The sequence below is a fragment of the Symphalangus syndactylus genome, chromosome 17 (assembly GCF_028878055.3).
Source record: "Symphalangus syndactylus isolate Jambi chromosome 17, NHGRI_mSymSyn1-v2.1_pri, whole genome shotgun sequence".
Taxonomy (NCBI): domain Eukaryota; kingdom Metazoa; phylum Chordata; class Mammalia; order Primates; family Hylobatidae; genus Symphalangus; species Symphalangus syndactylus.
In genome coordinates, this window is record NC_072439.2 from 18047033 (window position 1) to 18068651 (window position 21619).

The window sequence follows — 21619 nt, forward strand, 5'->3', positions numbered from 1 at the left end:
GCCCATCCTCATCAATTTATTTATTATGTTATGGATAATAAGACCAACAAAGGAGGGTCAACTAACCTGACTTGAAGCCTCCCTCCTTTTTCAAACGCAGAGGAAGGATGATAATCTGTAATAATCCCCACCAATTGTGAAAATATACCCAAGTCAAAGTTGTATTAGGGAACTCACCAGTGTCCACAAAAGAAAAAGGAAATCAAATCTGTGGTAAAAAATGGCAAAGAACATTAGCCCCACATAAGCTCAGGGTACTAGATATAGAACTAGGTATTTAATATTCAGTGTGGTTGAAATATTAACAAGAAACACAATCAATCCCACATGTTAACACCATGTTGTAACCAAGTTGATGATCCAGGACACACCAGGGAGCAGACATAGACCCTACCAAACTTTTAATAATTATAATAGGCAAATATTTTCTGTTTAATCTGCTGAGTATTCTGTTACAATTACCCTGGAGATGAGCTATTCTGGTATCTGGTGACAGTTAAAAACCAAAACACACAAAACAAAAAAGAAGACTGCAGCCAATAGTTTTCTAATACTATGTGCACAAAAAGTTAATATAACAGGCCTGAGACTGCAAATCTTAAGAAAGGACTGCTTACAAGGCTGGCCTTTAGCTGGTGTTAGGAAACACGGAGTTTGAGAGGGTTGCCACCATTCTGTAACTGGTAGGCATGGTTCAAGTTATTCTGAACACTTGCTCCCCTTCTTGGAGTCTAGAATCTTGATATGTACCAGTGGGATGGTACCTACATGATTAGTCCCAATAAGAACCTTCGGTATGGGTTGACAATTTCCATTGTAGACATTTCACAAGTACGATCACAATTCAATACTGGAGGAATTGAGACCTGTTACTCCATGCACAAAGGATCTTTACAAATTTATATCTGATTTCCTCCAGATATTATCCAAGAGCCTTTTCCCTTTACTGATTATTTATATCCTGTCACTATAATATAGTCATGAGTACAACTATATTCTGAGTCCTCTTAGCAAATCATAGAATCTGGAGAGATTGTCTTAGGGACCTCCAACCCACTATGCAAATTGAGACAGCACGGCTCTTCATAAAGTACCTAGCATCCTGAAACGATACAGTCTAGACCATTAAGTATAAAAATCAACTATCTCTAGTAGACATTTTGCTGAAGAAAGCCTTTTAACCTAATGTACTCAAAATACCACCACGGTGTCTGTGAATGGAATGGTGCTCAATCCTGCTCTTTGTCCTAACTGGTTCCAGACTGTTAGAGGCCCCACTGCTGTCATGCTATTGTTCCCTACCCACACACACCTTTTCTTAAAAGAATCTTTGTTGATTTTTTACATCCACATGTATACCCCATGATTTCTATCTCCAGGATTTTTCCACTCCTTCACTTATGCTTAAAGCGAGCTCACATGCATTATGTATGAGGACAGCTGAAGACACGCACCAATTTTTCTCTATATTCAAACTAGAGAATTTTTTGTTTTGAAAACCAATTTCCACAATCTTATTCCTTAATTTTGAGTCATGTCATACTATTATATGATACTTGGTACATATCCAAAGAAAAGGAAATCAGTATGTTAAAGTGTTATCTCCACCCCCCATGTTTATTGCAGCACCATTCACGATAGCCAAGAAATAGACCAAGATATGTAATCAACCTAAGCGTCCACTGGATGAATGAATAAAGAAAATGGGGCAAATATACACATCAGAGTATTAGCCATGAAAAACAACAAAATTCTATCACTCACAGCAAAGTGAATGAGCCTTACAGGGCATTATATTAAGTGATATATGCCAGGCACAGAAAGATACATACCACATGTTCTCACACATATGTGGAAGCTCAAAAAGTTAACTTCATAGAAGTAGAGAGTAGAATAGTAGTTCTTAGAGGTGCAGAGGCAGGGTGGTAGCCAAAGGTTGGTTAATAAATACAGAAATACAGGCAAGTAGGAGGAATAAGTTCTAGTGTTTTATACTACTACAGGGTGACTGTAATTAACAACGTATTATTTTCAAATAGCTAGGACAGTGAATTTTAAGGGTTCCCAACACAAATAAATGATAAATGTTTGAGGTGATGGATACGTTAATTACACTGATTTGATCATAACACATTGTATACTTGTATTAACTATCACACTGTACCCCATAAAAGAGTACAACAGTTATGTGTCATTTAAAAATAATGACAAAAGCGTATCAAGATTCAAGCGCCTCTTGTAGCGCTTCCCACAGTCCTCACATTTAGATGTTTGCTCTCCACTTTGGTCTCTTTGTTGGTCTTTAAGGCATGAACTGTGCACAATGCTCTTCCCACAGTCCTCACATTGAAGTAGTTTTTCTCTACTGTGGAGTCTCTGATGGGTTAGATGAGTTGAGGCCCATCTGAAGCTCTTTCCACACTTCTCACATTTGTATGGCTTTTCCCCAGTGTGAACCCTCTGATGGGAATGAAGCTGTGAATTCTCAGTAAATCTCTTCCCACACTCTTCACATTTGAATGGCTTTTCATCACCATGGAGTCTCTTATGATTCAAAATACTTGAGGCCCGGCTAAAGCTCTTCCCACATTCTTTACAATTATAAGGTCTCTCTCCAGTGTGGACCCTCTGGTGCATGTCAAGATTAAACTTACTGTTGAAGCCCTTCCCACACTCTTCACATTTGTATGGCTTTACTCCAGTGTGGACTCTGCGATGAGAATAAAGTTGTGAATTCTGAGTAAATCTTTTCCCACACTCTTCACATTTGAATGGTTTTTCTCCACTGTGGACTCTACGATGGGTATAAAGTTGTGAATTCTGAGTAAATCTTTTCCCACATTCTTCACATTTAAATGGTTTTTCTCCACTGTGGATTCTCTGATGATTCAAAAGACATGAGGCCCAGCCAAAGCTCTTCCCACATTCCTTACAATTATAGGGTTTCTCTCCTCTGTGGACCCTCTGATGAAAGTCAAGATCCAACCTCCTTTTGTAGCCCTTCCCACACTCCTCACATCTATATGGCTTTTCTCCACTGTGGGCTCTCTGGTGAGAATAACGTTGTGAATTTGTATAAAATCCCTTCCCACATTCTTCACATTTGAATGGTGTCTCTCCACTGTGGACTCGCACATGTCTTGAAAGACCTGAGGCCCATCTGAAGCTCTTCCCACATTCTTTACAATTATATGGCTTCTCCCCTGTATGGTCTATCTGATGCTTATAAAGATCTTGCCTATAAATGAAGCGTTTTCCACATTCCTCACATTTGTACCGTTTCTCTCCTGTGTGGACCATGCGATGACTATTAAGTGCTGATTTCAGACCAAAGCTCTTACCACATGTATCACATCTGAATGGTTTCTCTCGCATGTGAACCATGGAATGCCTATTAAGATTTGCTCTACTACGGAAGCTCTTACAACATATATCACATTTGAATGGCTTCTCCCCAGTATGGATTCTTTGATGTTCCTGAAGCTGGGAATCATGAATGAAGGCCTTCCCACATTTCTCACAAATATGAGGTTTCACTCCTGTGTGTAATTTACGATGAACATAAAGTCCTGATCTACGACTAAAGCCTTTCCCACACTGCTCACATTTGAATGGTTTCTCTCCAGTGTGGATTCTCTGATGAATTTGCAGATGTGAGCTCTGATTGAATTCCTTACCACACACATCACAATTATAGAGTTTCTCCCCCATGTGAACTCTCTGATGAATACGAAGAGCTGAGCTATAACAGAAACTCTTTCCACATTCATCACATGTATGAGACTTCTCTCTTGACTGTAATTGTTGATGAAGATCAAGGACGGAGACATCACTAAAGGACTTTTTACACTTCCTACCCTCAGAAGGTTTCTGTCTTATGTGAATTATAGATAGTCCTGCATCAACCTGGCAGGGCATATCGTCTTGTTTGGAGAACTGAAAGCTGTTTACCATGGAGTCTTGAAACCTGGTTAAGTCACTTGAAATTTGTCCCCAGGTTTGATGACTGAACAACCCTTCATGTGTTCCTGATTCTGGAACAGTCTCCATCTCCGTTTGGATCTTGCCTCCTATAATGACACAGAATTAAGAGATGTGGGCAAGTAAAGCTTTTATTCAGTGTTATCAAGATTTCATACTTAGGACATAGCCTGAAATTTTAATAAATACAGGGAATGTTCAGATTGTATTTTCCTTTTTTTTTTTCTTTTTTTTTTTTGAGATGGAGTCTCACTCTGTCCCCCAGGCTGGAGTGCAGTGGCGTGATCTCCGCTCACTGCAAGCTCCACCTCCCGGGTTGTTCACACCATTGTCCTGCCTCAGCCTCCTCAGTAGCTGGGACTACAGGCGCCCGCCACCACGCCCAGCTAATTTTTTGTATTCTTAGTAGAGATGGGGTTTCACTGTGTTAGCCAGGATGGTCTCGATCTCCTGACCTTGTGATCCGTCCTCCTCAGCCTCCCAAAGTGCTAGGATTACAGGCGTGAGCCACTGTGCCCAGCCCTGTATTTTCCTTTTTTTAAGAGAGTGTGTCCCTCTGTTACCCAGGCTGGAGTGCAGGGACACGATCATGGCTCACTGCAGCCTTGACCTCCTGGGCTCAAGTGATCCTCCCACCTCCGCCTCCTGAGTAGCTAGGACTACAGGCACATACCACCATAACTAGCTAATTTTTACATTTTTTGTAGAGACAAGGTCTTGCTATGTTGCCAAGGCTGGTCTTGAACTCCTGGCCACAAGTGATACTCCCATTTTGGCCTCCCAAAGTGCTGGGATTACAGGCTTGAGCCACTGTGCCCAGCCAATGTGTTTTCCAAGTACACTATGGACTCTGGTTTGCATGAGACCAATTCAGAACCACACCAAGTGTCATATGTGAAATACTTGGTAGAAATAAAACCTTGCATGGTAAGTTATGTAACTAATAAATTATGTAAACAGTGAGATATGAATCAAATGTGAACTTTAAGGAGAAGCCATAACATCATCAAAACTTTGTATATTTTAGTTTGTATTGTATATCCTTATGAAGTAAAGAAATTATCCTAAGTCACAAAGAGGCCTGGGTGATGTCCTCAGCATCTGAGAGGCAATCTCTCGGTCCTTAAAATGTCATGCCTTAGGAGAGTGTCTTTGTTTGCCTGGAGGTAGTAGGTCTAGTAAGTCACTCTGGACAGTGTAATACTATGATTTAGGATTATGGGTGGCCACACCTATGAGGAGAATGTGGTGCTCACTATGTGAGAAAGACCAACCATGTGATTTATGGTGAGGCTTTAGGTCATGTGGAATCAGTCAACCAGGAGACTGAGACTACTCATACGGGAAAGAAATCAACCAATAATGGCTATGTAATTAACGAACAACGATTACTCTGAATACCAGGGCTCAGGAAAGCTTCCCTGATAGGCTCTCCTCCCATCTAGTGTCACACCTTAATCTTGGGGATGTAATGCATCCTGATTTCATGGGGAGAGTACAATAAAAAGTTCCCATTTGATACTTCCCTGGACTCTGTCTTACTTGACTTTTCTCCTAATTGTAATATGCATCTTTCCCCTATAAAAGCCCGTAACTTTAAGAATATAGAACATGAAGGTAATTTGGGGAAACCACTGAATTTGTCATTGGTAAGGAGTGACAGCAGTCTTCGGTGAGCTGTCACTTTAAACTTTGTAATTGGTTAAGCTCTTCACAATACTAAATATCAAATACCTAGGAGTATTTATGTCTACATTTTCAGAGTATTCCTGCACAAGAATTTTTGCAGAACATGTATAATCTCATTTGTCTGTACTGATATGAACAATAACTTGATTACCTGAAATAGAAAAGGATCAGAAACCTTCAGTTTTGACGGGAATCTGAAAGGCTGGACCTGACAGAAATACACAAAGGGGGATGCTCCTGATGAGACAATGAAAGTTGGTAAGATCACCTGGGATGAAAAGAACGCCTAAGGGATCATGCCCTGGTTGGTTCCATGTGAAGTTATTGGACTGTCTCATTGAAAACAGATGGTAGAAAAAGTATGATGTAAAGAAATAGACCTTTATACCCATTTTCAAAATAAACACTACAGACTCTTAATGAGCTGTAAAATAAATCTGAAACCTTCTAAAAAGCATTTAGGAAAAAGAACCAGAATAGCAATTATCATAGCATCGTGACAAACAGAAAAGGTGCCATTATATGAAATGCCTACTAAAGGTACTCATACACATCTACATGCCCAAAATATTTTCATCCTGGTGATGATGAAAGATGTATTTCTTACTATGGCTCATGGTCATAAAACATTGAAAATCTTGGTCAGGATATTACCACATTCTGAATTAAGTAAATCAATCAAATGGAAAGTTAATTTTCAATGGCTGAATCTTAGGAAACATTAGTAAGTAAGTGTGTACCTGCTGGTGCACATTAGTACGTGCATATAATTAAAACATCATCCCTTATAAATAAGAAATTTTTGGGAAGAAGGAGGAGTCTCTTTCAGGATGTTAACATTTTGAGAGGGCAGCTTCCTGATTCTTTCCAGGATATAAAGTTCACCCGTTCAAAATACAGCACCATGTCTCTATACAAAGAAAAGGAAGATTGTACAAAATCTGTATTCTTTAACATGTTTAACAAATTTGTAAAAAATAAAGATGCAGAAATATATACCATGCTATCAAACAAAGATGACTAGAAATATAGGCAACATTCAGATGTGTGACTTGTGTCACCCTTATCCTCATTCTTCCCTCTCTAGGAGAAGGAAAGAGAAACCAGGGGTTGGTGATGTGCATGTAGACATTGGAAGAGGCAAACAGGCTGCAGATGCATAAATCTCTTGAAGGAAAGGTAGCTGGCAAGCTGGTTATTTTCTGAGACATCAGAGAATTGAAAGTTTTTTCCCCTTGTATAGGAGAGCTGTTTCAGAAGGAGACATCAGAATCCTCCTTCGAAAAGGTTTCTTTTGGCCAGGGGTGGTGGCTCATGCCTGCAATCCCAGCACTTTGGGAGGCCGAGGTGGGTAGATCACCTGAGGTCAGGTATTCGAGACCAGCCTGGCCAATGTGGTGAAACTCTGTCTCTACTAAAAAATACAAAAAAATTAGCTGGGTAAGGTGGCATATACCAGTAATTCCAGCTACTTGGGAGGCTGAGGCAGGAGAATCACTTGAACCTGGGACACGGAGGCTGCAGTGAGCCGACATGGCATCATTGCACTCAAGTCTGTGTGACAGAGGGAGACTCCGTCTCAAAAAATAAAATAAAATAAAGAAGGAAAAAGAAAATAAAAGGTTTCTTTCCACAGATGAATATTCTCCCTACAAAAAGCTCCAAGACAAGATCATCATGGCAGATGGAAGGCAGGACTAGATTGCAGCTCCAACTCCGACGGACAGAGCAGCATACAGAGTCTCCCACTGTGAATTTTACCTCCAGATCAACTGCAAAAACAAACTAGCAATCCCGAGAAGACCCACAGACCCTCTGAAGGAAGTGGACTGCTCCTGCAGGACCCTGGAGATACCACAAATACTGTGGGTGCCCCAGCTGTGGAAGTGAGAAAAAGCCTCCTCTCCTGAACACACACCCTCACTGGAGAAACTGAAGGTCTGTTTGCGGGAGAAGTTTCCGACCTTTCCTGGAGCTGAGTCAATTTAGAGAGCTGAGTAAGATACACGGGTAGACAAAGCAACAGAAAGGCCTTGGGACCTCGTTGGGTCCCTAAGCAGGCCATTCTTGCCTGGCATCACAGGGATCCATCAGGAAGGCAGCCAGAGGAGCAGGGGGTGGGGAACTCCACAAGGAGAAAGAAGTATCCAGCTGAATTTTGTACAGTTTGAACGGGGCAAGAAGCCTCCTGGCCAGAACCTGGGGGAGGGCGTGAATCCAGTGTGCAGACTCACAGGCAGGGGAAGACCCAAGCCCTTTTCTTTTGCAGCTGAGAGGTGGGTAGCCTGGGGCAAGGTCTCAAGCCCAGCTTGCCCACTGCCTGAAAACAGACTCAGGGCTGTTAGTGGGGGCACAGTGGGAGTGAGACCAGCCCTTTGGTTTGCATGGGAGCTGGGTGAGACCTGTGACTGCCAGCTTTCCCCTACTTCCCAGACAATTTGCATGACTCAGCAGAGGCAGCCATAATCCTCCTAGGTACACAACTCCAGTTACCTGGGAACCTCACCCACATCCCCTACAGCAGCCGCAGCAAGACCCACCCAAGGAGAGTCTGAGTTCAGACACACCTAGCCCTCCCCCTCCCTGATGGTCCTTTCCTACCCACCCTGGTAGCTGAAGACAAAGGGCATATAATCTTGGGAGTTCTAGGGCCTCATCCACTGCTGGCTCCTCTCCATACTACAGCTGATGCTCTCTGGAAAGTGCCACCTCTTGGCAGGAGACCAACCAGCACAAAAATAAAGCATTAAACCACCAAAGCTAAGAAACCTCACGGAGTCCATTGCACACCCCCGCCACCTCCACTGGAACAGGTGCTGATATCTATTGTTGAGAGACCCACAGACAGTTCATATCACAGGACTCTGTGCAGACAGCCCCCAGTACCATCCCAGAGCTGGGTAGATTTGCTGGGTAGCTAGATCCAGAATAGAGACAACAATCACGGCAGTTTGGCTCACAGGAGGCCACATCCATAGGAAAAGGGGGAGAGTACTACATCAAGGGAACACTCTGTGGGACAAAAGAATCTGAACAACAGCCTTCAGCCCTAGACCTTCCCTCTGACAGAGCCTACCCAAATGAGAAGGAACCAGAAAACCAACTCTGGTAATATGACAAAACAAGGCACTTTAACATCCACCAAAATATCACACTAGTTCACCAGCAATGGATCCAAACCAAGAAGAAATCCCTGATTTACCTGAAAAGGAATTCAGGAGGTTAGTTATTAAGCTAATCAGGGAGGCACCAGAGAAAGGCGAAGCCCAGCACAAGGAAATCCAAAAAACAATACAATAAGTGAAGGGAGAAATATTCAAGGAAATAGATAGCTTAAATAAAAAAACAATAAAAAATTCAGGAAACACTGGACACACAGAAATGCAAAATGCTCTGGAAAGTCTCAGCAATAGAATTGAACAAGTAGAAGAAAGAAATTGAGAGCTTGAAGACAAGTTCTTTGAATTAACCCAATCCAATAAAGACAAAGAAAAAAGAATAAGAAAATATGAACAAAGCCTCAAAGAAGTATGGGATTATATTAAATGACCAAACCTAAGAATAATCAGTGTTCCTGAGGAAGAAGAGAATTCTAAAAGCTTGGAAAACATATTTGGGGAAATAATTGAGGAAAACTTGCCCAGACTTACTAGACACCTAGACATCCAAATACAAGAAGCACAAAGAACACTTTGGAAATTCATTGCAAAAAGATCATTGCCTAGGCACATTGTCATCAGGTTACCTAAAGTTAAGACGAAGGAAAGAATTTTAAGAGCTGTGAGACAGAAGCGCCAGGTAACCTATAAAGGAAAACCTATCAGATTAACAGCAGATTCCTCAACAGAAACCCTACAAGCTAGAAGAGATTGGGGCCCTATCTTCAGCCTCCTTAAACAAAACAATTATCAGCCAAGAATTTTGTGTCCACCAAAACTAAGCATCATATATGAATGGAAGATACAGTCTTTTTCAGACAAATGCTGACAGAATTTGCTACTACCAAGCCACCATTACAAGAACTGCTAAAAGGAGCTCTAAATCTTGAAACAAATCCTGGAAACACATCAAAACAGAACCTCTTTAAAGCATAAATCATACAGGACCTATAAAACAAAAACACATTTTAAAAAGCAAAAACAAAAAAATACAAAAACCAAAGTACACAGGCAACAAATAGCAAGATGAAGGCAACGGCACCTCACATCTCAATACTAACATTGAATGTAAATGGCCTAAATGCTCCACTTAAAGATACAGAACTGCAGAATGGATATGAGCTCACCAACCAACCATCTGCTGCCTTCAGGTGACTCACCTAACGTGTAAGGAGTCATATAAACTTAAAGTAAAAGGGTGGAAAAGGCATTTCATGCAAATGGACACCAAAAACGAGCAGGGGTAGCTATTCTGATATCAGACAAAACAAACTTTAAAGCAACAGCAGTTAAAAGAGACAAAGAGGGACATTATATAATGTAAAAGGCCTTGTCCAACAGGAAAATATCATAATCCTAAACATATATGCACCTAACACTGGAACTCCCAAATTTATAAAACAATTACTAACAGACCTAAGAAATGTGGTAGACAGCAACACAATAATAGTGGGGGACTTCAATACCCCACTGACAGCACCAGACAGGTCATCAAGACAGAAAGTCAACAAAGAAACAAGGAATTTAAACTATATCTTGCAACGAACGGACTTAACAGATATATACAGAACATTTCATCCAACAACCGCAGAATACACATCCTATTCAACAGCATATGGAACTTTCTCCAAGACAGACCATATGATAGGCCATAAAACGAGCCTCAATTAATTTAAGAAAATTGAAATTATATCAAGCACTCTTTCAGACCACAGTGGAATAAAACTGGAAATCAACTCCAAGAGGAACCTTCAAAACCATGCAAATACATGGAAATTAAATAATCTGCTCCTGAATGACCACTGGGTCAAAAATGAAATCAAGATAGAAATTTAAAAATTATTCAAACTGAAAGACAATAATGACACAACCTATGAAAACCTCTGGGATACAGCTAAGATGGTGCTAAGAGGAAAGTTCATAGCCCTAAATGTCTACATCAAAAAGACTGAAAGAGCACAAACTTACATTCTAAGATCACACCTCAAGGAACTAGAGAAACAAGAATAAACCAAACCCAAACCCAGCAGAAGAAAGGAAAGAACCAAGATCAGAGCAGGACTAAATGAAATTGAAACAAAACAAAACAAAACAAAACAAAACAAAACAAAAAATACAAAAGATAAATGAAAAAAAAAAAAGCTGGTTCTTTGAAAAGATAAATAAAATTGATAGGCCATTAGCAAGATTACCCAAGAAAATAAGCGAGAAAATCCAAATAACCTCACTAAGAAATGAAACAGGAGGTATTACAAGTGACACCACTGCAATACAAAAGATCATTCTAGGCTACTATGAACATCTTTACACACATAAACTAGAAAACCTGGAAGAGGTGGATAAATTCCTGGAAAAATGCAACCCTCCTGGCTTAAATCAGGAAGAATTAGATACCCTGAACAGACCAATAACAAGCCGTGAGACTGAAATGGTAATTTAAAAATTACAAACAAAAAAAGTCCAGGACCAGATGGATTCCCAGCAGAATTCCACCAGACATTCAAAGAAGAATTGATATCAATTCTTCTGACACTATTTCACAAGATAGAGAAAGAAGGAACCCTTCCTAATTCATTCTAGGAAACCAGCATCACCCTAATACCAAAACCAGGAAAGAACATAATCAAAAAAGAAAACTACAGACCAATATCCTTGATGAACATTGATGCTAAAATCCTTAACAAAATACTAGGTAACCTAATCTAACAACATATCAAAAAGATAATCCATCATGATCAAGTGAGTTTCATGCCAGGGATGCAGGGATGGTTTAACATACCCAAGTCAATAAATGTGATACACCACATAAACAGAATTAAAAACAAAAATCACTTGATCATCTCAACAGATGTAGAAAAAGCATTTGACAAAATCCAGCAACCCTTTATGATTAAAACTCTCGCAAAATCAGCATACAAGGGACATACTTCAATGTAATAAAAGCCATCTATGACAAACCCACAGCAAACATAACACTGAATGGGGAAAAGCTGAAAGCATTCCCTCTGAGAACTAGAACAAGACAAGAACATCTACTCTCACCACTCCTCAACATAGTACTGGAAGTCCTAGCCAGAGCAATCAGACAAGAGAAAGAAATAAGGGGCATCCAAATCGGTAAAGAGGAAGTCAAACTGTCACTGTTTGCTAACGATATGATCGTCTACATTGAAAATCCTAAAGACTCCTCCAGAAAGCTCCTGGAACTGATAAAAGAATTCAGCAAAGTTTCCGGATACAAGATTAATGTACACAAATCAGTAGCTCTTCTATACATCACCAGCAACCAAGCAGAGAATCAAATCAAGAATTCAACCCCTATTATAATAGTTGCAAAAAAAAAAAATACTCAGGAATATACCTAACCAAGGAGTCAAAAGACCTCTACAAGGAAAACTACAGACTGCTGCTGAAAGAAATCATAGATGACACAAACAAATGGAAACACATCTCATGGTCATGGATGGGCAGAATCAATATTATGAAAATGACCATACTGCTTAAAGCAATCTACAAATTAAACGCAATCCCTATCAAAACATCACCATCGTTCTTCACAGAATTAGAAAAAACAATGCTAAAATTAATACAGAACCAAAAAAGAGGTTGCAGAGCCAAAGCAAGACTAAAGCAAAAAGAACAAATCTGGAGGCATCACACTAACTGATTTCAAACTATATTATAAGACCATAGTCACCAAAACAGCATGGTACTGGTATAAAAATAAGCACATAGACCAAAGGAACAGAATAGAGAACCCAGAAATAAACCCAAATCCTTACAGCCAATTGGTCTTGGACAAAGCAAACAAAAACATAAAAGTGGGGGAAAGGACACCCTTTTCAACAAATGATGCTGGGATAATTGGCTAGCCACATGTAGGAGAATGAAACTGGATCTTCATCCCTCACCTTATACAAAAGTCAATTCAAGATAGATTAAGGACTCAAATCTAAGACCTGAAACTATAAAAATTCTAGAAGATAACATTGGAAAAATCCTTCTAGACATTGGCTTAGGCAAGGATTTCATGATCAAAAACACGAAAACAAATGCAATAAAAACAAATATAAATAATTGGGACCTAATTAAACTAAAGCACTTTTACACAGCAAAAGGAACAGTCACCAGAATAAACAGACAACCCACAGAGTGGGAGAATATCTTTACAACCTGTACATCTGACAAAGGACTAATATCCAGAATCTACAACAAACTCAAACAAATCAGTAAGAAAAAAACAAACAACCCCATCAAAAAGTGGGCTAAGAACATGAATAGACAATTTTCAAAAGAAGATATAGATGGCCAACAAACATATTTTAAAAAGCTCAAAATCACTAATGATCAGGGAAATGCAAATCAAAACCACAATGCAATACCACCTTACTCCTGCAAGAATGGCCATAATCAAAAATCAAAAAAACAGTAGATGTTGGCGTGGATGTGGTGTTCAGGGAACACTTATACACAGCTGGTGGGAATGTAAATTAATACAGCCACTATGGAAAACAATGTGGAAATTCCTTAAAGAACTAAAAGTAGAACTGCTATTTGATCCAGCAATCCCACTACTGGGTATCTATCCAGAGGAAAAGAAGTCATTACACAAAAAAGATACTTGCACACTACAGCAGCACAATTCAAAATTGCAAAATCGTGGAACCAACACAAATGCCCATCAATCAACAAGTGAATAAAGAAACTGTGGTATTATATACGATGGAATACTACTCAGCCATAAAAAGGAATGAATGAATAGCATTTGCAGCAACCTGGATGAGACTGGAGACTATTATTGTAAGTGAAGTAACTCGGGAATGGAAGACCAAACATCATATATTCTCACTGATATGTGGGAGCTAACCTATGAGGATACAAAGGCATAAGAATGACACAATGGCCTGTAATCCCAGCACTTTGGGAGGCTGAGGCGGGTGGATCATGAGGTCAGGAGATCGAGACCATCCTGGCTAACATGGTAAAACCCGTATCTACTAAAAATATTAAAAAAATTAGCAGGGTATGGTGGCAGGCACCTGTAGTCCCAGCTACTTGGGAGGCTGAGGCAGGAGAATGGCGTGAACCCAGAAGGCGGAGACTGCAGTGAGCCAAGATTGCGCCACTGCACTCCAGCCTGGGCAACAGAACGAGAGTCTGTTTAAAAAAAAAAAAAAAGAAGAGACAATGGACTTTGGGGACTTGCGGGAAAGAGTGGGAGGAGGGCGAGAGATAAAAGACTACAAATATGGTGCAGTGTATACTGCTCGGGTGATGAGTGCACCAAATTCTCACAAATCACTAAAGAACTTACGTAACCAAATATCACCTATACCCCAATAATTTATGGAAAATTTTTAAAAAATAAAAATAAAAACATACAGCTCCAAGACAAGTCAGAGAGAAGGCATAATACTCAGTGTGGTCATAAAAAGAACACTTAGAAGTTTCCATGGGATGTAGGTGAACTGCACATACCTAAAAATAGTATCCCAACAAGGAATCCTAAGAAAGTTCTAGATAGGCAGCCATCAAAAGACAGAAACATGTTCTGCAATAGCTCTCATTCACTCTAGTTTGTGTATCACTTATTAGCTATCTATCTCCATGATTCCTGGAGACAGTGAAGTTCCCCTCATCCATTAATTTATTTATCAGGATAACAAATAATTAGATACCTGCCATGTACCAGAACAATACCTTCTATCCTGTGAATAGACAGCCATGAGCAAAACAGCTAAAATTCCTCCTCTTAGACATCACATTCCTGGGGGTAAAGGTGACAGGTAAACAGAAATATGTAAGACACAGTGCAAGACAGCACAAGAAGAAAAAAACAGAACAGTGTTTTCTTTGTCTTTTTGAGACAAAGTCTCACTTTGTAACCAAGGCTGGAGTGCGGTGGCACCATCTCGGCTCACTGCAACCTCGGCTTCCTGGGTTCAAGTGATTCTCCTGCCTCAGCCTCCCAAGTAGCTGAGACTACAGGCACACGCTACCACGCCTGGCAAATTCTGTATTTTTAGTAGAGATGGGATTTCACCATGTTGGCCAGGCTGGTCTCGAACTCCTGACCTCAGTGATCCACCCACCTTGGTCTCCGAAAGTAGTAGGATTACAGGCGTGAGCTACCGCGCCTGGCCTAGAATAGTATTTTAAATAGGGTGGTTGGAAATGGCCTCTCTAAAACTGAACAGAGACTTGAATATGCTTAAAGGAGAAGCCGGAAAGTTTTGAGGTGAAAAAGTTCAGAGAGAAAAGCAAGTAAGGGCTCTGAGGCAGAAGCTTCAGTAGTAGACAGAACAATGATTCATAAAAGATGTCCACATCCAGTACCCAAGACATATGAACATGTTATATTACACAGCAAGGGGGACTGGGATTGCAGATGCAATTAAGGTCACTAATCAGCTAACTAGAAAGTGAGGTCATTGTTAATCATCCAGGGGTAACCAACACAATTACAACGAACCTGAAAGGCAGGAGACGGAGGCATAAGAAGAGTGGCAGAGTGAGCATGACTATGGAAGAAGGGTCAGAAATGCAAAGTAGCTGCCTTTGAAGATGGAGGAAGGGAAACAAGAGCCAAGGAGTGCCTACAGACTGGTAAACCAAAATAAAGGCTTCTCCCCAAGCGCATCCAGAAAGAAACAAACACCTACAGACACCTTGATAATCGTCCGGTGAGATGTGTCAGACTTCAGGCCTAAAGAACAGAAAGATAATAAATTTTTGTTGTTTAGTCAACTAAATGTGTGGTCATTGGTTACTACAACAGGCAATACAGTGTCCTCGGCAGGTCGGAGAAATGGTAGGGAGGACAACGTGGCTGGAAAGACAAGGCAAAAGGGAGAGGACAGGAGATGTAGTCAGAGAGGTGCTGGGGGATGAAGAGCAGATCACACGGTCTCTAAAAGGCACTTAAAACACTGGTAACTTAAGTAAACATAAGAAGCCAGCCGGGCGCGGTGGTTCACGCCTGTGATCCCAGCACTTTGGGAGGCCAAGGCGGGCAGATCACGAGGTCAGGAGATCGAGACCATCCTGGCTAACATGGTGAAACCTCGTCTCTACTAAAAATACAAAAAATTAGCCGGGTGTGGTTGTGGGCATCTGTAGTCCCAGCTACTCAGGAGGCTGAGGCAGGAGAATGGCGTGAACCTGGGAGGCGGAGCTTGCAGTGAGCCGAGATTGCGCCACTGCACTCCAGCCTGGGTGACAGAGCGAGACTCCATCTCAAAAAAAAAAATAAATAAATAAATAAATAAATAAATAAGAAGCCAGAAAGGCCTTTGAGCCGAGGAATGGCAGTCTGACTTACATTTCCTAAGGAACACATTGGCTGCCATGAGGAAAACAGATGTCAGGGTGGGAAAAGTAGGAGCACGGCAACCAGCCCAAAGTCAGCTGTAATAATTTAGGAAAGAGGTCTGGCCATTTAGACCAGGGCGACAGAGCTGGGCAACAGACAGAAGTAAAACAGATGGGAGAGTCATGCACAAGGACACAGAGTTGCTTGCTTCTTACCTAAATTCCCTTCTCTTTGGGTTGCTGTCTCCATCATCCAAAACTTTTCTCCCTTTGGGAAGTGGAAAGCATCTCTGTGGAGTGGTTGATGCCCTGTGAACATGAAAAGTCATGTGCTTAGTGCCAATACATCCTAGAAAAAAATCTAAGTAAAATTTACTAGAAACTTATGCATAGGTTCCCAATGCATACTCAAACTTGAACACTCTAGGATACAAAGCCACTCCTGGTCCTGATGTCCCCTTACAAAGGGTGCCTGTCCTCACCCACTGAGAGCAGGTTCCTGAAGTTCTCCAGCATCACTTCTCGGTACAGTTTCCTCTGGGCAAAGTCCAGCAGCCTCAGCTCTTCCTCAGTGAAGACCACAGCCACGTCCTTGAAGGTCACTGCCTCCTACAGCATCAAACATATGCAACCTCAGTCTCATGACCAATGACTACTGAGAGAGGGGTGGCACTGAGCAGACAGAGGGGAGGGATGAGAAGCTGTTTTGGATCTTGAGAGACATAGGTCAACGCACAGACTTCCTTTTTTATTATTTTATTTTATTTATTTACTTATTTTGAGACAGTCTTGCTCTGTTGCCTGGGCTGGAGTGCAGTGGCATGATCTTGGCTCACTGCAACCTCTGATTCTCGGGTTCAAGTGATCGTCCTGCCTCAGCCTCCCAAGTAGCTGGGATTACAGGTGCCTGCCACCATGCCTGGCTAATTGTTGTATTTTTAGTAGAGATGGGGTTTCACCACATTGGCCAGGCTGGTCTCAAACTCCTGACCTCAGGTGATCCGCCCGCCACAGCCTCCTAAAGTGCTGGGATTACAGGCATGAGCCACTGCTCCCAGCCAGCTCATAGATTTCCTATTCATTCTGTCTGTATCCTTGACAATGACGGATTTTCTTGAGTTCCTCCAGAAGTGCAATGATGGAAAAGACCTCCTGTAGGTTTACTTTGTGCACTTATTGAGTCTTCTTGTAGGTAACCCTGTAGGACTCTAAATGCAGCATCCTGGGCTGCATGTATATAGGTTTCAATGAATCTTGCCAATTGCCCCAGTAACATTTAGCAATTCAGTCCCAGTCTTGTCTGATAATTCCCATTTTCTCTCTCACACTTGAAGCCTGAATGTTATCATTTTTCTTTAATATCTGCTACCAAACTAACAAAGCTTGTGGTAACCTCTGTGGGACAGCTATACAGCACATCCTCTGTACTCTCAAGGCATAAACTACATACATTAATTGCAGCATGGATCTATGATCTGCAGACAGTGTGCCTAAGAGTACATCCCAAGGCTCTGTGCCTTCCTGGTCACATGACCTTGGACAAGTTCACCTATTTACTCCCTCTCTAATAATTTTCATATTATAGTTTTTTCAATGATTAAACAAGGAAATACATGGAGCACTGGGAAAGTTGATCAGTACAGACTAAATACCTAATAAACACTAGCTTTTTAAAATTATTTTTTATTATTATTGTCATTGTTGCCATCTATTTTATCTCATTCCATGTCTGCATAGTATTCCAAAGAATTGATAATCTATTTTTATCTACTCTAAATAATCTTTAATTTTATATATGCTCATTAATTCCAATCCTGTGGAAAAAAAACATTTTGTATAGACTTTACTACTGTTTATTTAAAATAATTTTAAATGAAAATTAAAATGTCAATAAATAGGCATATTTAAAATTGTGATCATATCAGGTCTCAATTTTTTACCAAACCCTAATCTTTCAAGAGGATACATGTACGCTGATTTGTCTTACCATAACCAAGAGCAGCTTATCAATTTTCCCATGATTTTTGTAATCATATTAGGAAGAATTTAAGTCTCACTTATTTGATTATAAATAATACCATCACCTTTTCCAATATTTATTGGCCATCTCAATTTCTCCTTTTAAACTTGCCTATTAATGTCCTTTATTCACATTCCTTTGGATTTTCTTTTCTATTCTGTACACGAGATTCTTATTTTGGATTTTATCTTTTTCAGATATACAAGCAGTGAGTATTTTCACTCTAGGCTGTTATATTTTCTGGTAACATTGTGTGAGGTACTACCCTCTACCACACTGAAAGTAAAGATTTTCTATCATGACTATGGTTATCACTGTCCTTGGGTGCCTGGAGCACTGGGTGCATCTGAGTAGGTGTCAAGTCAGGAAGAAAGAAGATCACCCCGAAATGGTGCCTGGGAGGAGCACTGCCACCTGTGGACGCTGGCTCTCGGGTTGGCACCACACAACAGGCTATAACTGCTTAACTGCTGCTTTACACAAGGATTATTGGAAGTGTTCACACAGGAAGAGCTAGATTCTGTTTCTCCCATGCTGTATCTCTGTTGTACTCCCTAAGTCTTCCCAAGACTGAGAAGAACTTGTGAGAATATGAGTAATGAGAAGAAATACGGCCAGGCACGGTGGCTCACGCCTGCAATTCCAGCACTTTGGGAGGCTAAGGCAGACGGATCACCTGAGGTCAGGAGTTTGAGACCAGCCTGGCCAAGATGGTGAAACCCCGTCTCTACTAAAAATACAAAAATTAGCCAGGTGTGGTGGTGTATGCCTGTAGTCCCAGCTACTTGGGAGGCTGAAGCAGGAGAATCACTTGAACTCCAGAGGCGGAGGTTGCAATGAGCCAAAATCAGGCCACTGCACTCCAGCCTCGGCAACAGAACAAGTCTCCATAAAAGAAGTTTTAACAGCAAGAGAGGCAAGCTCTACTCACCTTCAACGTGGTCATCTTTCCTCCTATTTCAGGGAATATTCAGAGTCCTGAGTGATACAGTCTGAGGGAAAGCAGAATCCTGCCTGGAAAGTACCAGAGAAGGCAGAAAAAGAGACATGAAAGTGTGGCCAGGGATGCCGTCCGCCAACACGGATGTGTATTGTAAATTAATACATAATGTTCACAACAGCATCATTCATAGTAACCCAAAACTGCACACCAACAAATGCCCTTCTATGCGTACATGGATAGACAAATTGTGGCCTATCCACACAATGGAATCTTATTTGGAAATTAAAAGGAATGAAGTACTGATTCATGCTACAACATGCACGAACTTTGGAAACGTTATGCTAAGTGAAAGAAGCCAGTCACATAGGAAGGCCCACATATTGCATGATCCTATTTCTATGAAATTCCAGAGTAGGCAAGTGTATACAATGAGAAAGTAGGTAGGTGGTCTCTGCATATTTGAGGTGAGAAAAGAGAATTAACTATAAGTGGACACAAGGAGTCTTAATGGGGGATGAAAATGATTTAAACTGAATTATGGTGATGTTTATTCCACTCTACAAAGTTCCTAAAAATCATTAAAGTGTACACACGAAATGGGTAGTTTCTATGATATGTAGAATACACCTCAATAAAGTTGGACAAAGCATTGGTAATTGTTCATCCACATGTCATTTAATAAGACTGGATTCTGGATCTACACTGATAGAATATTTATAGTTGAATGAATGAATAAGCAAATGAAGGAGAAGGGGAAGTTCACCTTTACAGTAGAATGTGCACTAATAAATGTATTTCTCCTTAAAAATTTTATTTAACTAAAAAAATAGGGAGTGTATATTGAGAGCAACTTGAATCTGTGTTCCTGGGGTAAAAAAAAAATTCAAAATAATAACTTTACAATGCAGAAATCTGACAAACATGACTTTGGCCAAGTGAACGAAGTTGAGATCACCAATGAAGTGACAAACTGACATATAGCCCCTGTTGTGTTGCAATGAGAAATTTACCACTTCAGGCTGGGCAAGGTGGCTCATGCCTGTAATCCCAGCAGTCTGGGAGGCCAAGGCGGTTGAATCACCTGAGGTCAGGAGTCTCAGACCAGCCTGGCCAATATGGTGAAACAACGTCTCTACTCAAAATACAAAAATTAGCCGGGTGTGGTGGCAGGCACCTGTAATCCCAGCTACTTAGGAGGCTGGGGCAGGAGAATAGCTTGAACCCGAGAGGTGGAGGTTGCAATGAGCTGAGATCGTGCCATGCACTACAGCCTGGGCGACAAGAGCGAAACTCCGCCTCAAGAAAAAAAAAAAAAAGAGAGAGATTTACCACGTCTGTGGTATTCCAGCAAAAAATGCATAATTTGAAGTTAAACATGAAATACATCAGAAAAATTCCAAATGAACATCTTTGACCAAAATAACTTCATCTATACTCTTCAAAAATAACAAGGATAAAATATCAAGAAAAAAAGATGAAAGCTATGCTATCTTTCAAGATCAAAGAGTAGAAAAACATGACAACTGAAAGCAACACCCATGCCCGAAGACACATCCTATACACTCCCGGTTGGGGTGAGCCTCTCTGTCAAAGAAAAAAGCCAAGGATCACTCACGTAGAGCTTTGCCCTCAAAAGCCAAGAAGTCCCTCCCTGCAGCTCTTTTGGAAAGGTCGAGCTGGGTAAGGAGAAGGCACGGGTCGCCGTGCCCCATAAAAGTTAAATGCTCCTCTCCCCTCCTGGAAGTGGACGCAACCCTCGCCTTCCTAAAAGAGAGGTCAGAAGGCGTCCGGGATCACCCAGCGTCCTGCAGGGATCAGGGAGAAGGGCCGGTGCCCCTGCAGCTGGGGCTTTCACCCCACCCGGGGACCTGACAGGCATCGTGGGAAATTAACAAGAGACCACCAGTCACCAAATGACAGGGGCTGCTTTAAGGCTGTCATTTGTGTTACCGCTTTCAGTTCCCAAAACGATTCTATTAGGACAGTCCTAAACTCCCCATCTTAAAGAACAGTAACGGGAGACCCAAGGAGATTAAGTAACATCCCAACGTTTTATCGCGAGAAAGTGGCCACGCGCGTGGGGTGCAGGGAGGCGGAGTGGGCGAGCTCAGAGCCCCGGAGACCCTAAAACCAGGCGAGACGCGACCCGACCAAGTCCCAAATACCCCGGGGACGCGAGCAGAGCCCCAAGCCCAAGAAGGCTCCACTGACGAGAACGAAAACAGCGGCCCCCGCCCCGCCAAACCTTTGCTCTCCGACGAGGTTTCTTTTCCCCTAATTCGATCACCAGTTCGTTGAGGATCCAATGCGTAGGCCCAGGAAATTCAGAAGGGTCCCGGGGAACTGACCCAAACTACCAGGGTCAGTACAAACTACAAAACTGCAGCAACCTCACATTAACGGAGCGGAAGTGCCCGCTACTCCACTGTCTGGACTCCACTTCCCAGAATTCCTGAGACAAACTGACTGCGACGACCCCGAGCGTCTGGACTACACTTCCCAGAATTCCCTGGGATC

General features: G+C 41.4%; 1 protein-coding gene across 2 annotated transcripts; it reads right to left on the reverse strand.

Moving 5' to 3' along the window:
- Positions 1 to 1754: 1754 nt before the first annotated feature.
- On the reverse strand, positions 1755 to 21500 carry LOC129466048 (zinc finger protein 225). 2 transcript variants are annotated; one of them, XM_055248947.2, is made up of 5 exons: positions 21348 to 21500; positions 19091 to 19169; positions 16622 to 16748; positions 16356 to 16448; positions 1755 to 4070 (listed from the first exon to the last, which is right to left on the reverse strand). In XM_055248947.2, exons 2-5 carry the CDS (start codon positions 19103 to 19105, stop codon positions 2185 to 2187), a joined length of 2121 nt encoding a protein of 706 aa, XP_055104922.1. In that variant the 5' UTR covers positions 19106 to 19169; positions 21348 to 21500; the 3' UTR covers positions 1755 to 2184. The 2 variants fall into 2 exon arrangements, with proteins under 2 accessions (XP_055104922.1, XP_055104921.1); XM_055248946.2 differs by having other exon boundaries at positions 19091 to 19173.
- Positions 21501 to 21619: the final 119 nt, after the last annotated feature.

What these genes read in the sequence shown, in the direction of transcription:
- LOC129466048 (XM_055248947.2), bottom strand. An exon ending in CAGGAACCTGCTCTCAGTGG is followed by an intron (nt 16,449 to 16,621) that starts GTGAGGACAGGC and finishes TCATGTTCACAG; the next exon opens with GGCATCAACCACTCCACAGA. An exon ending in CCAAAGAGAAGGGAATTTAG is followed by an intron (nt 4,071 to 16,355) that starts GTAAGAAGCAAG and finishes GTGTCATTATAG; the next exon opens with GAGGCAAGATCCAAACGGAG.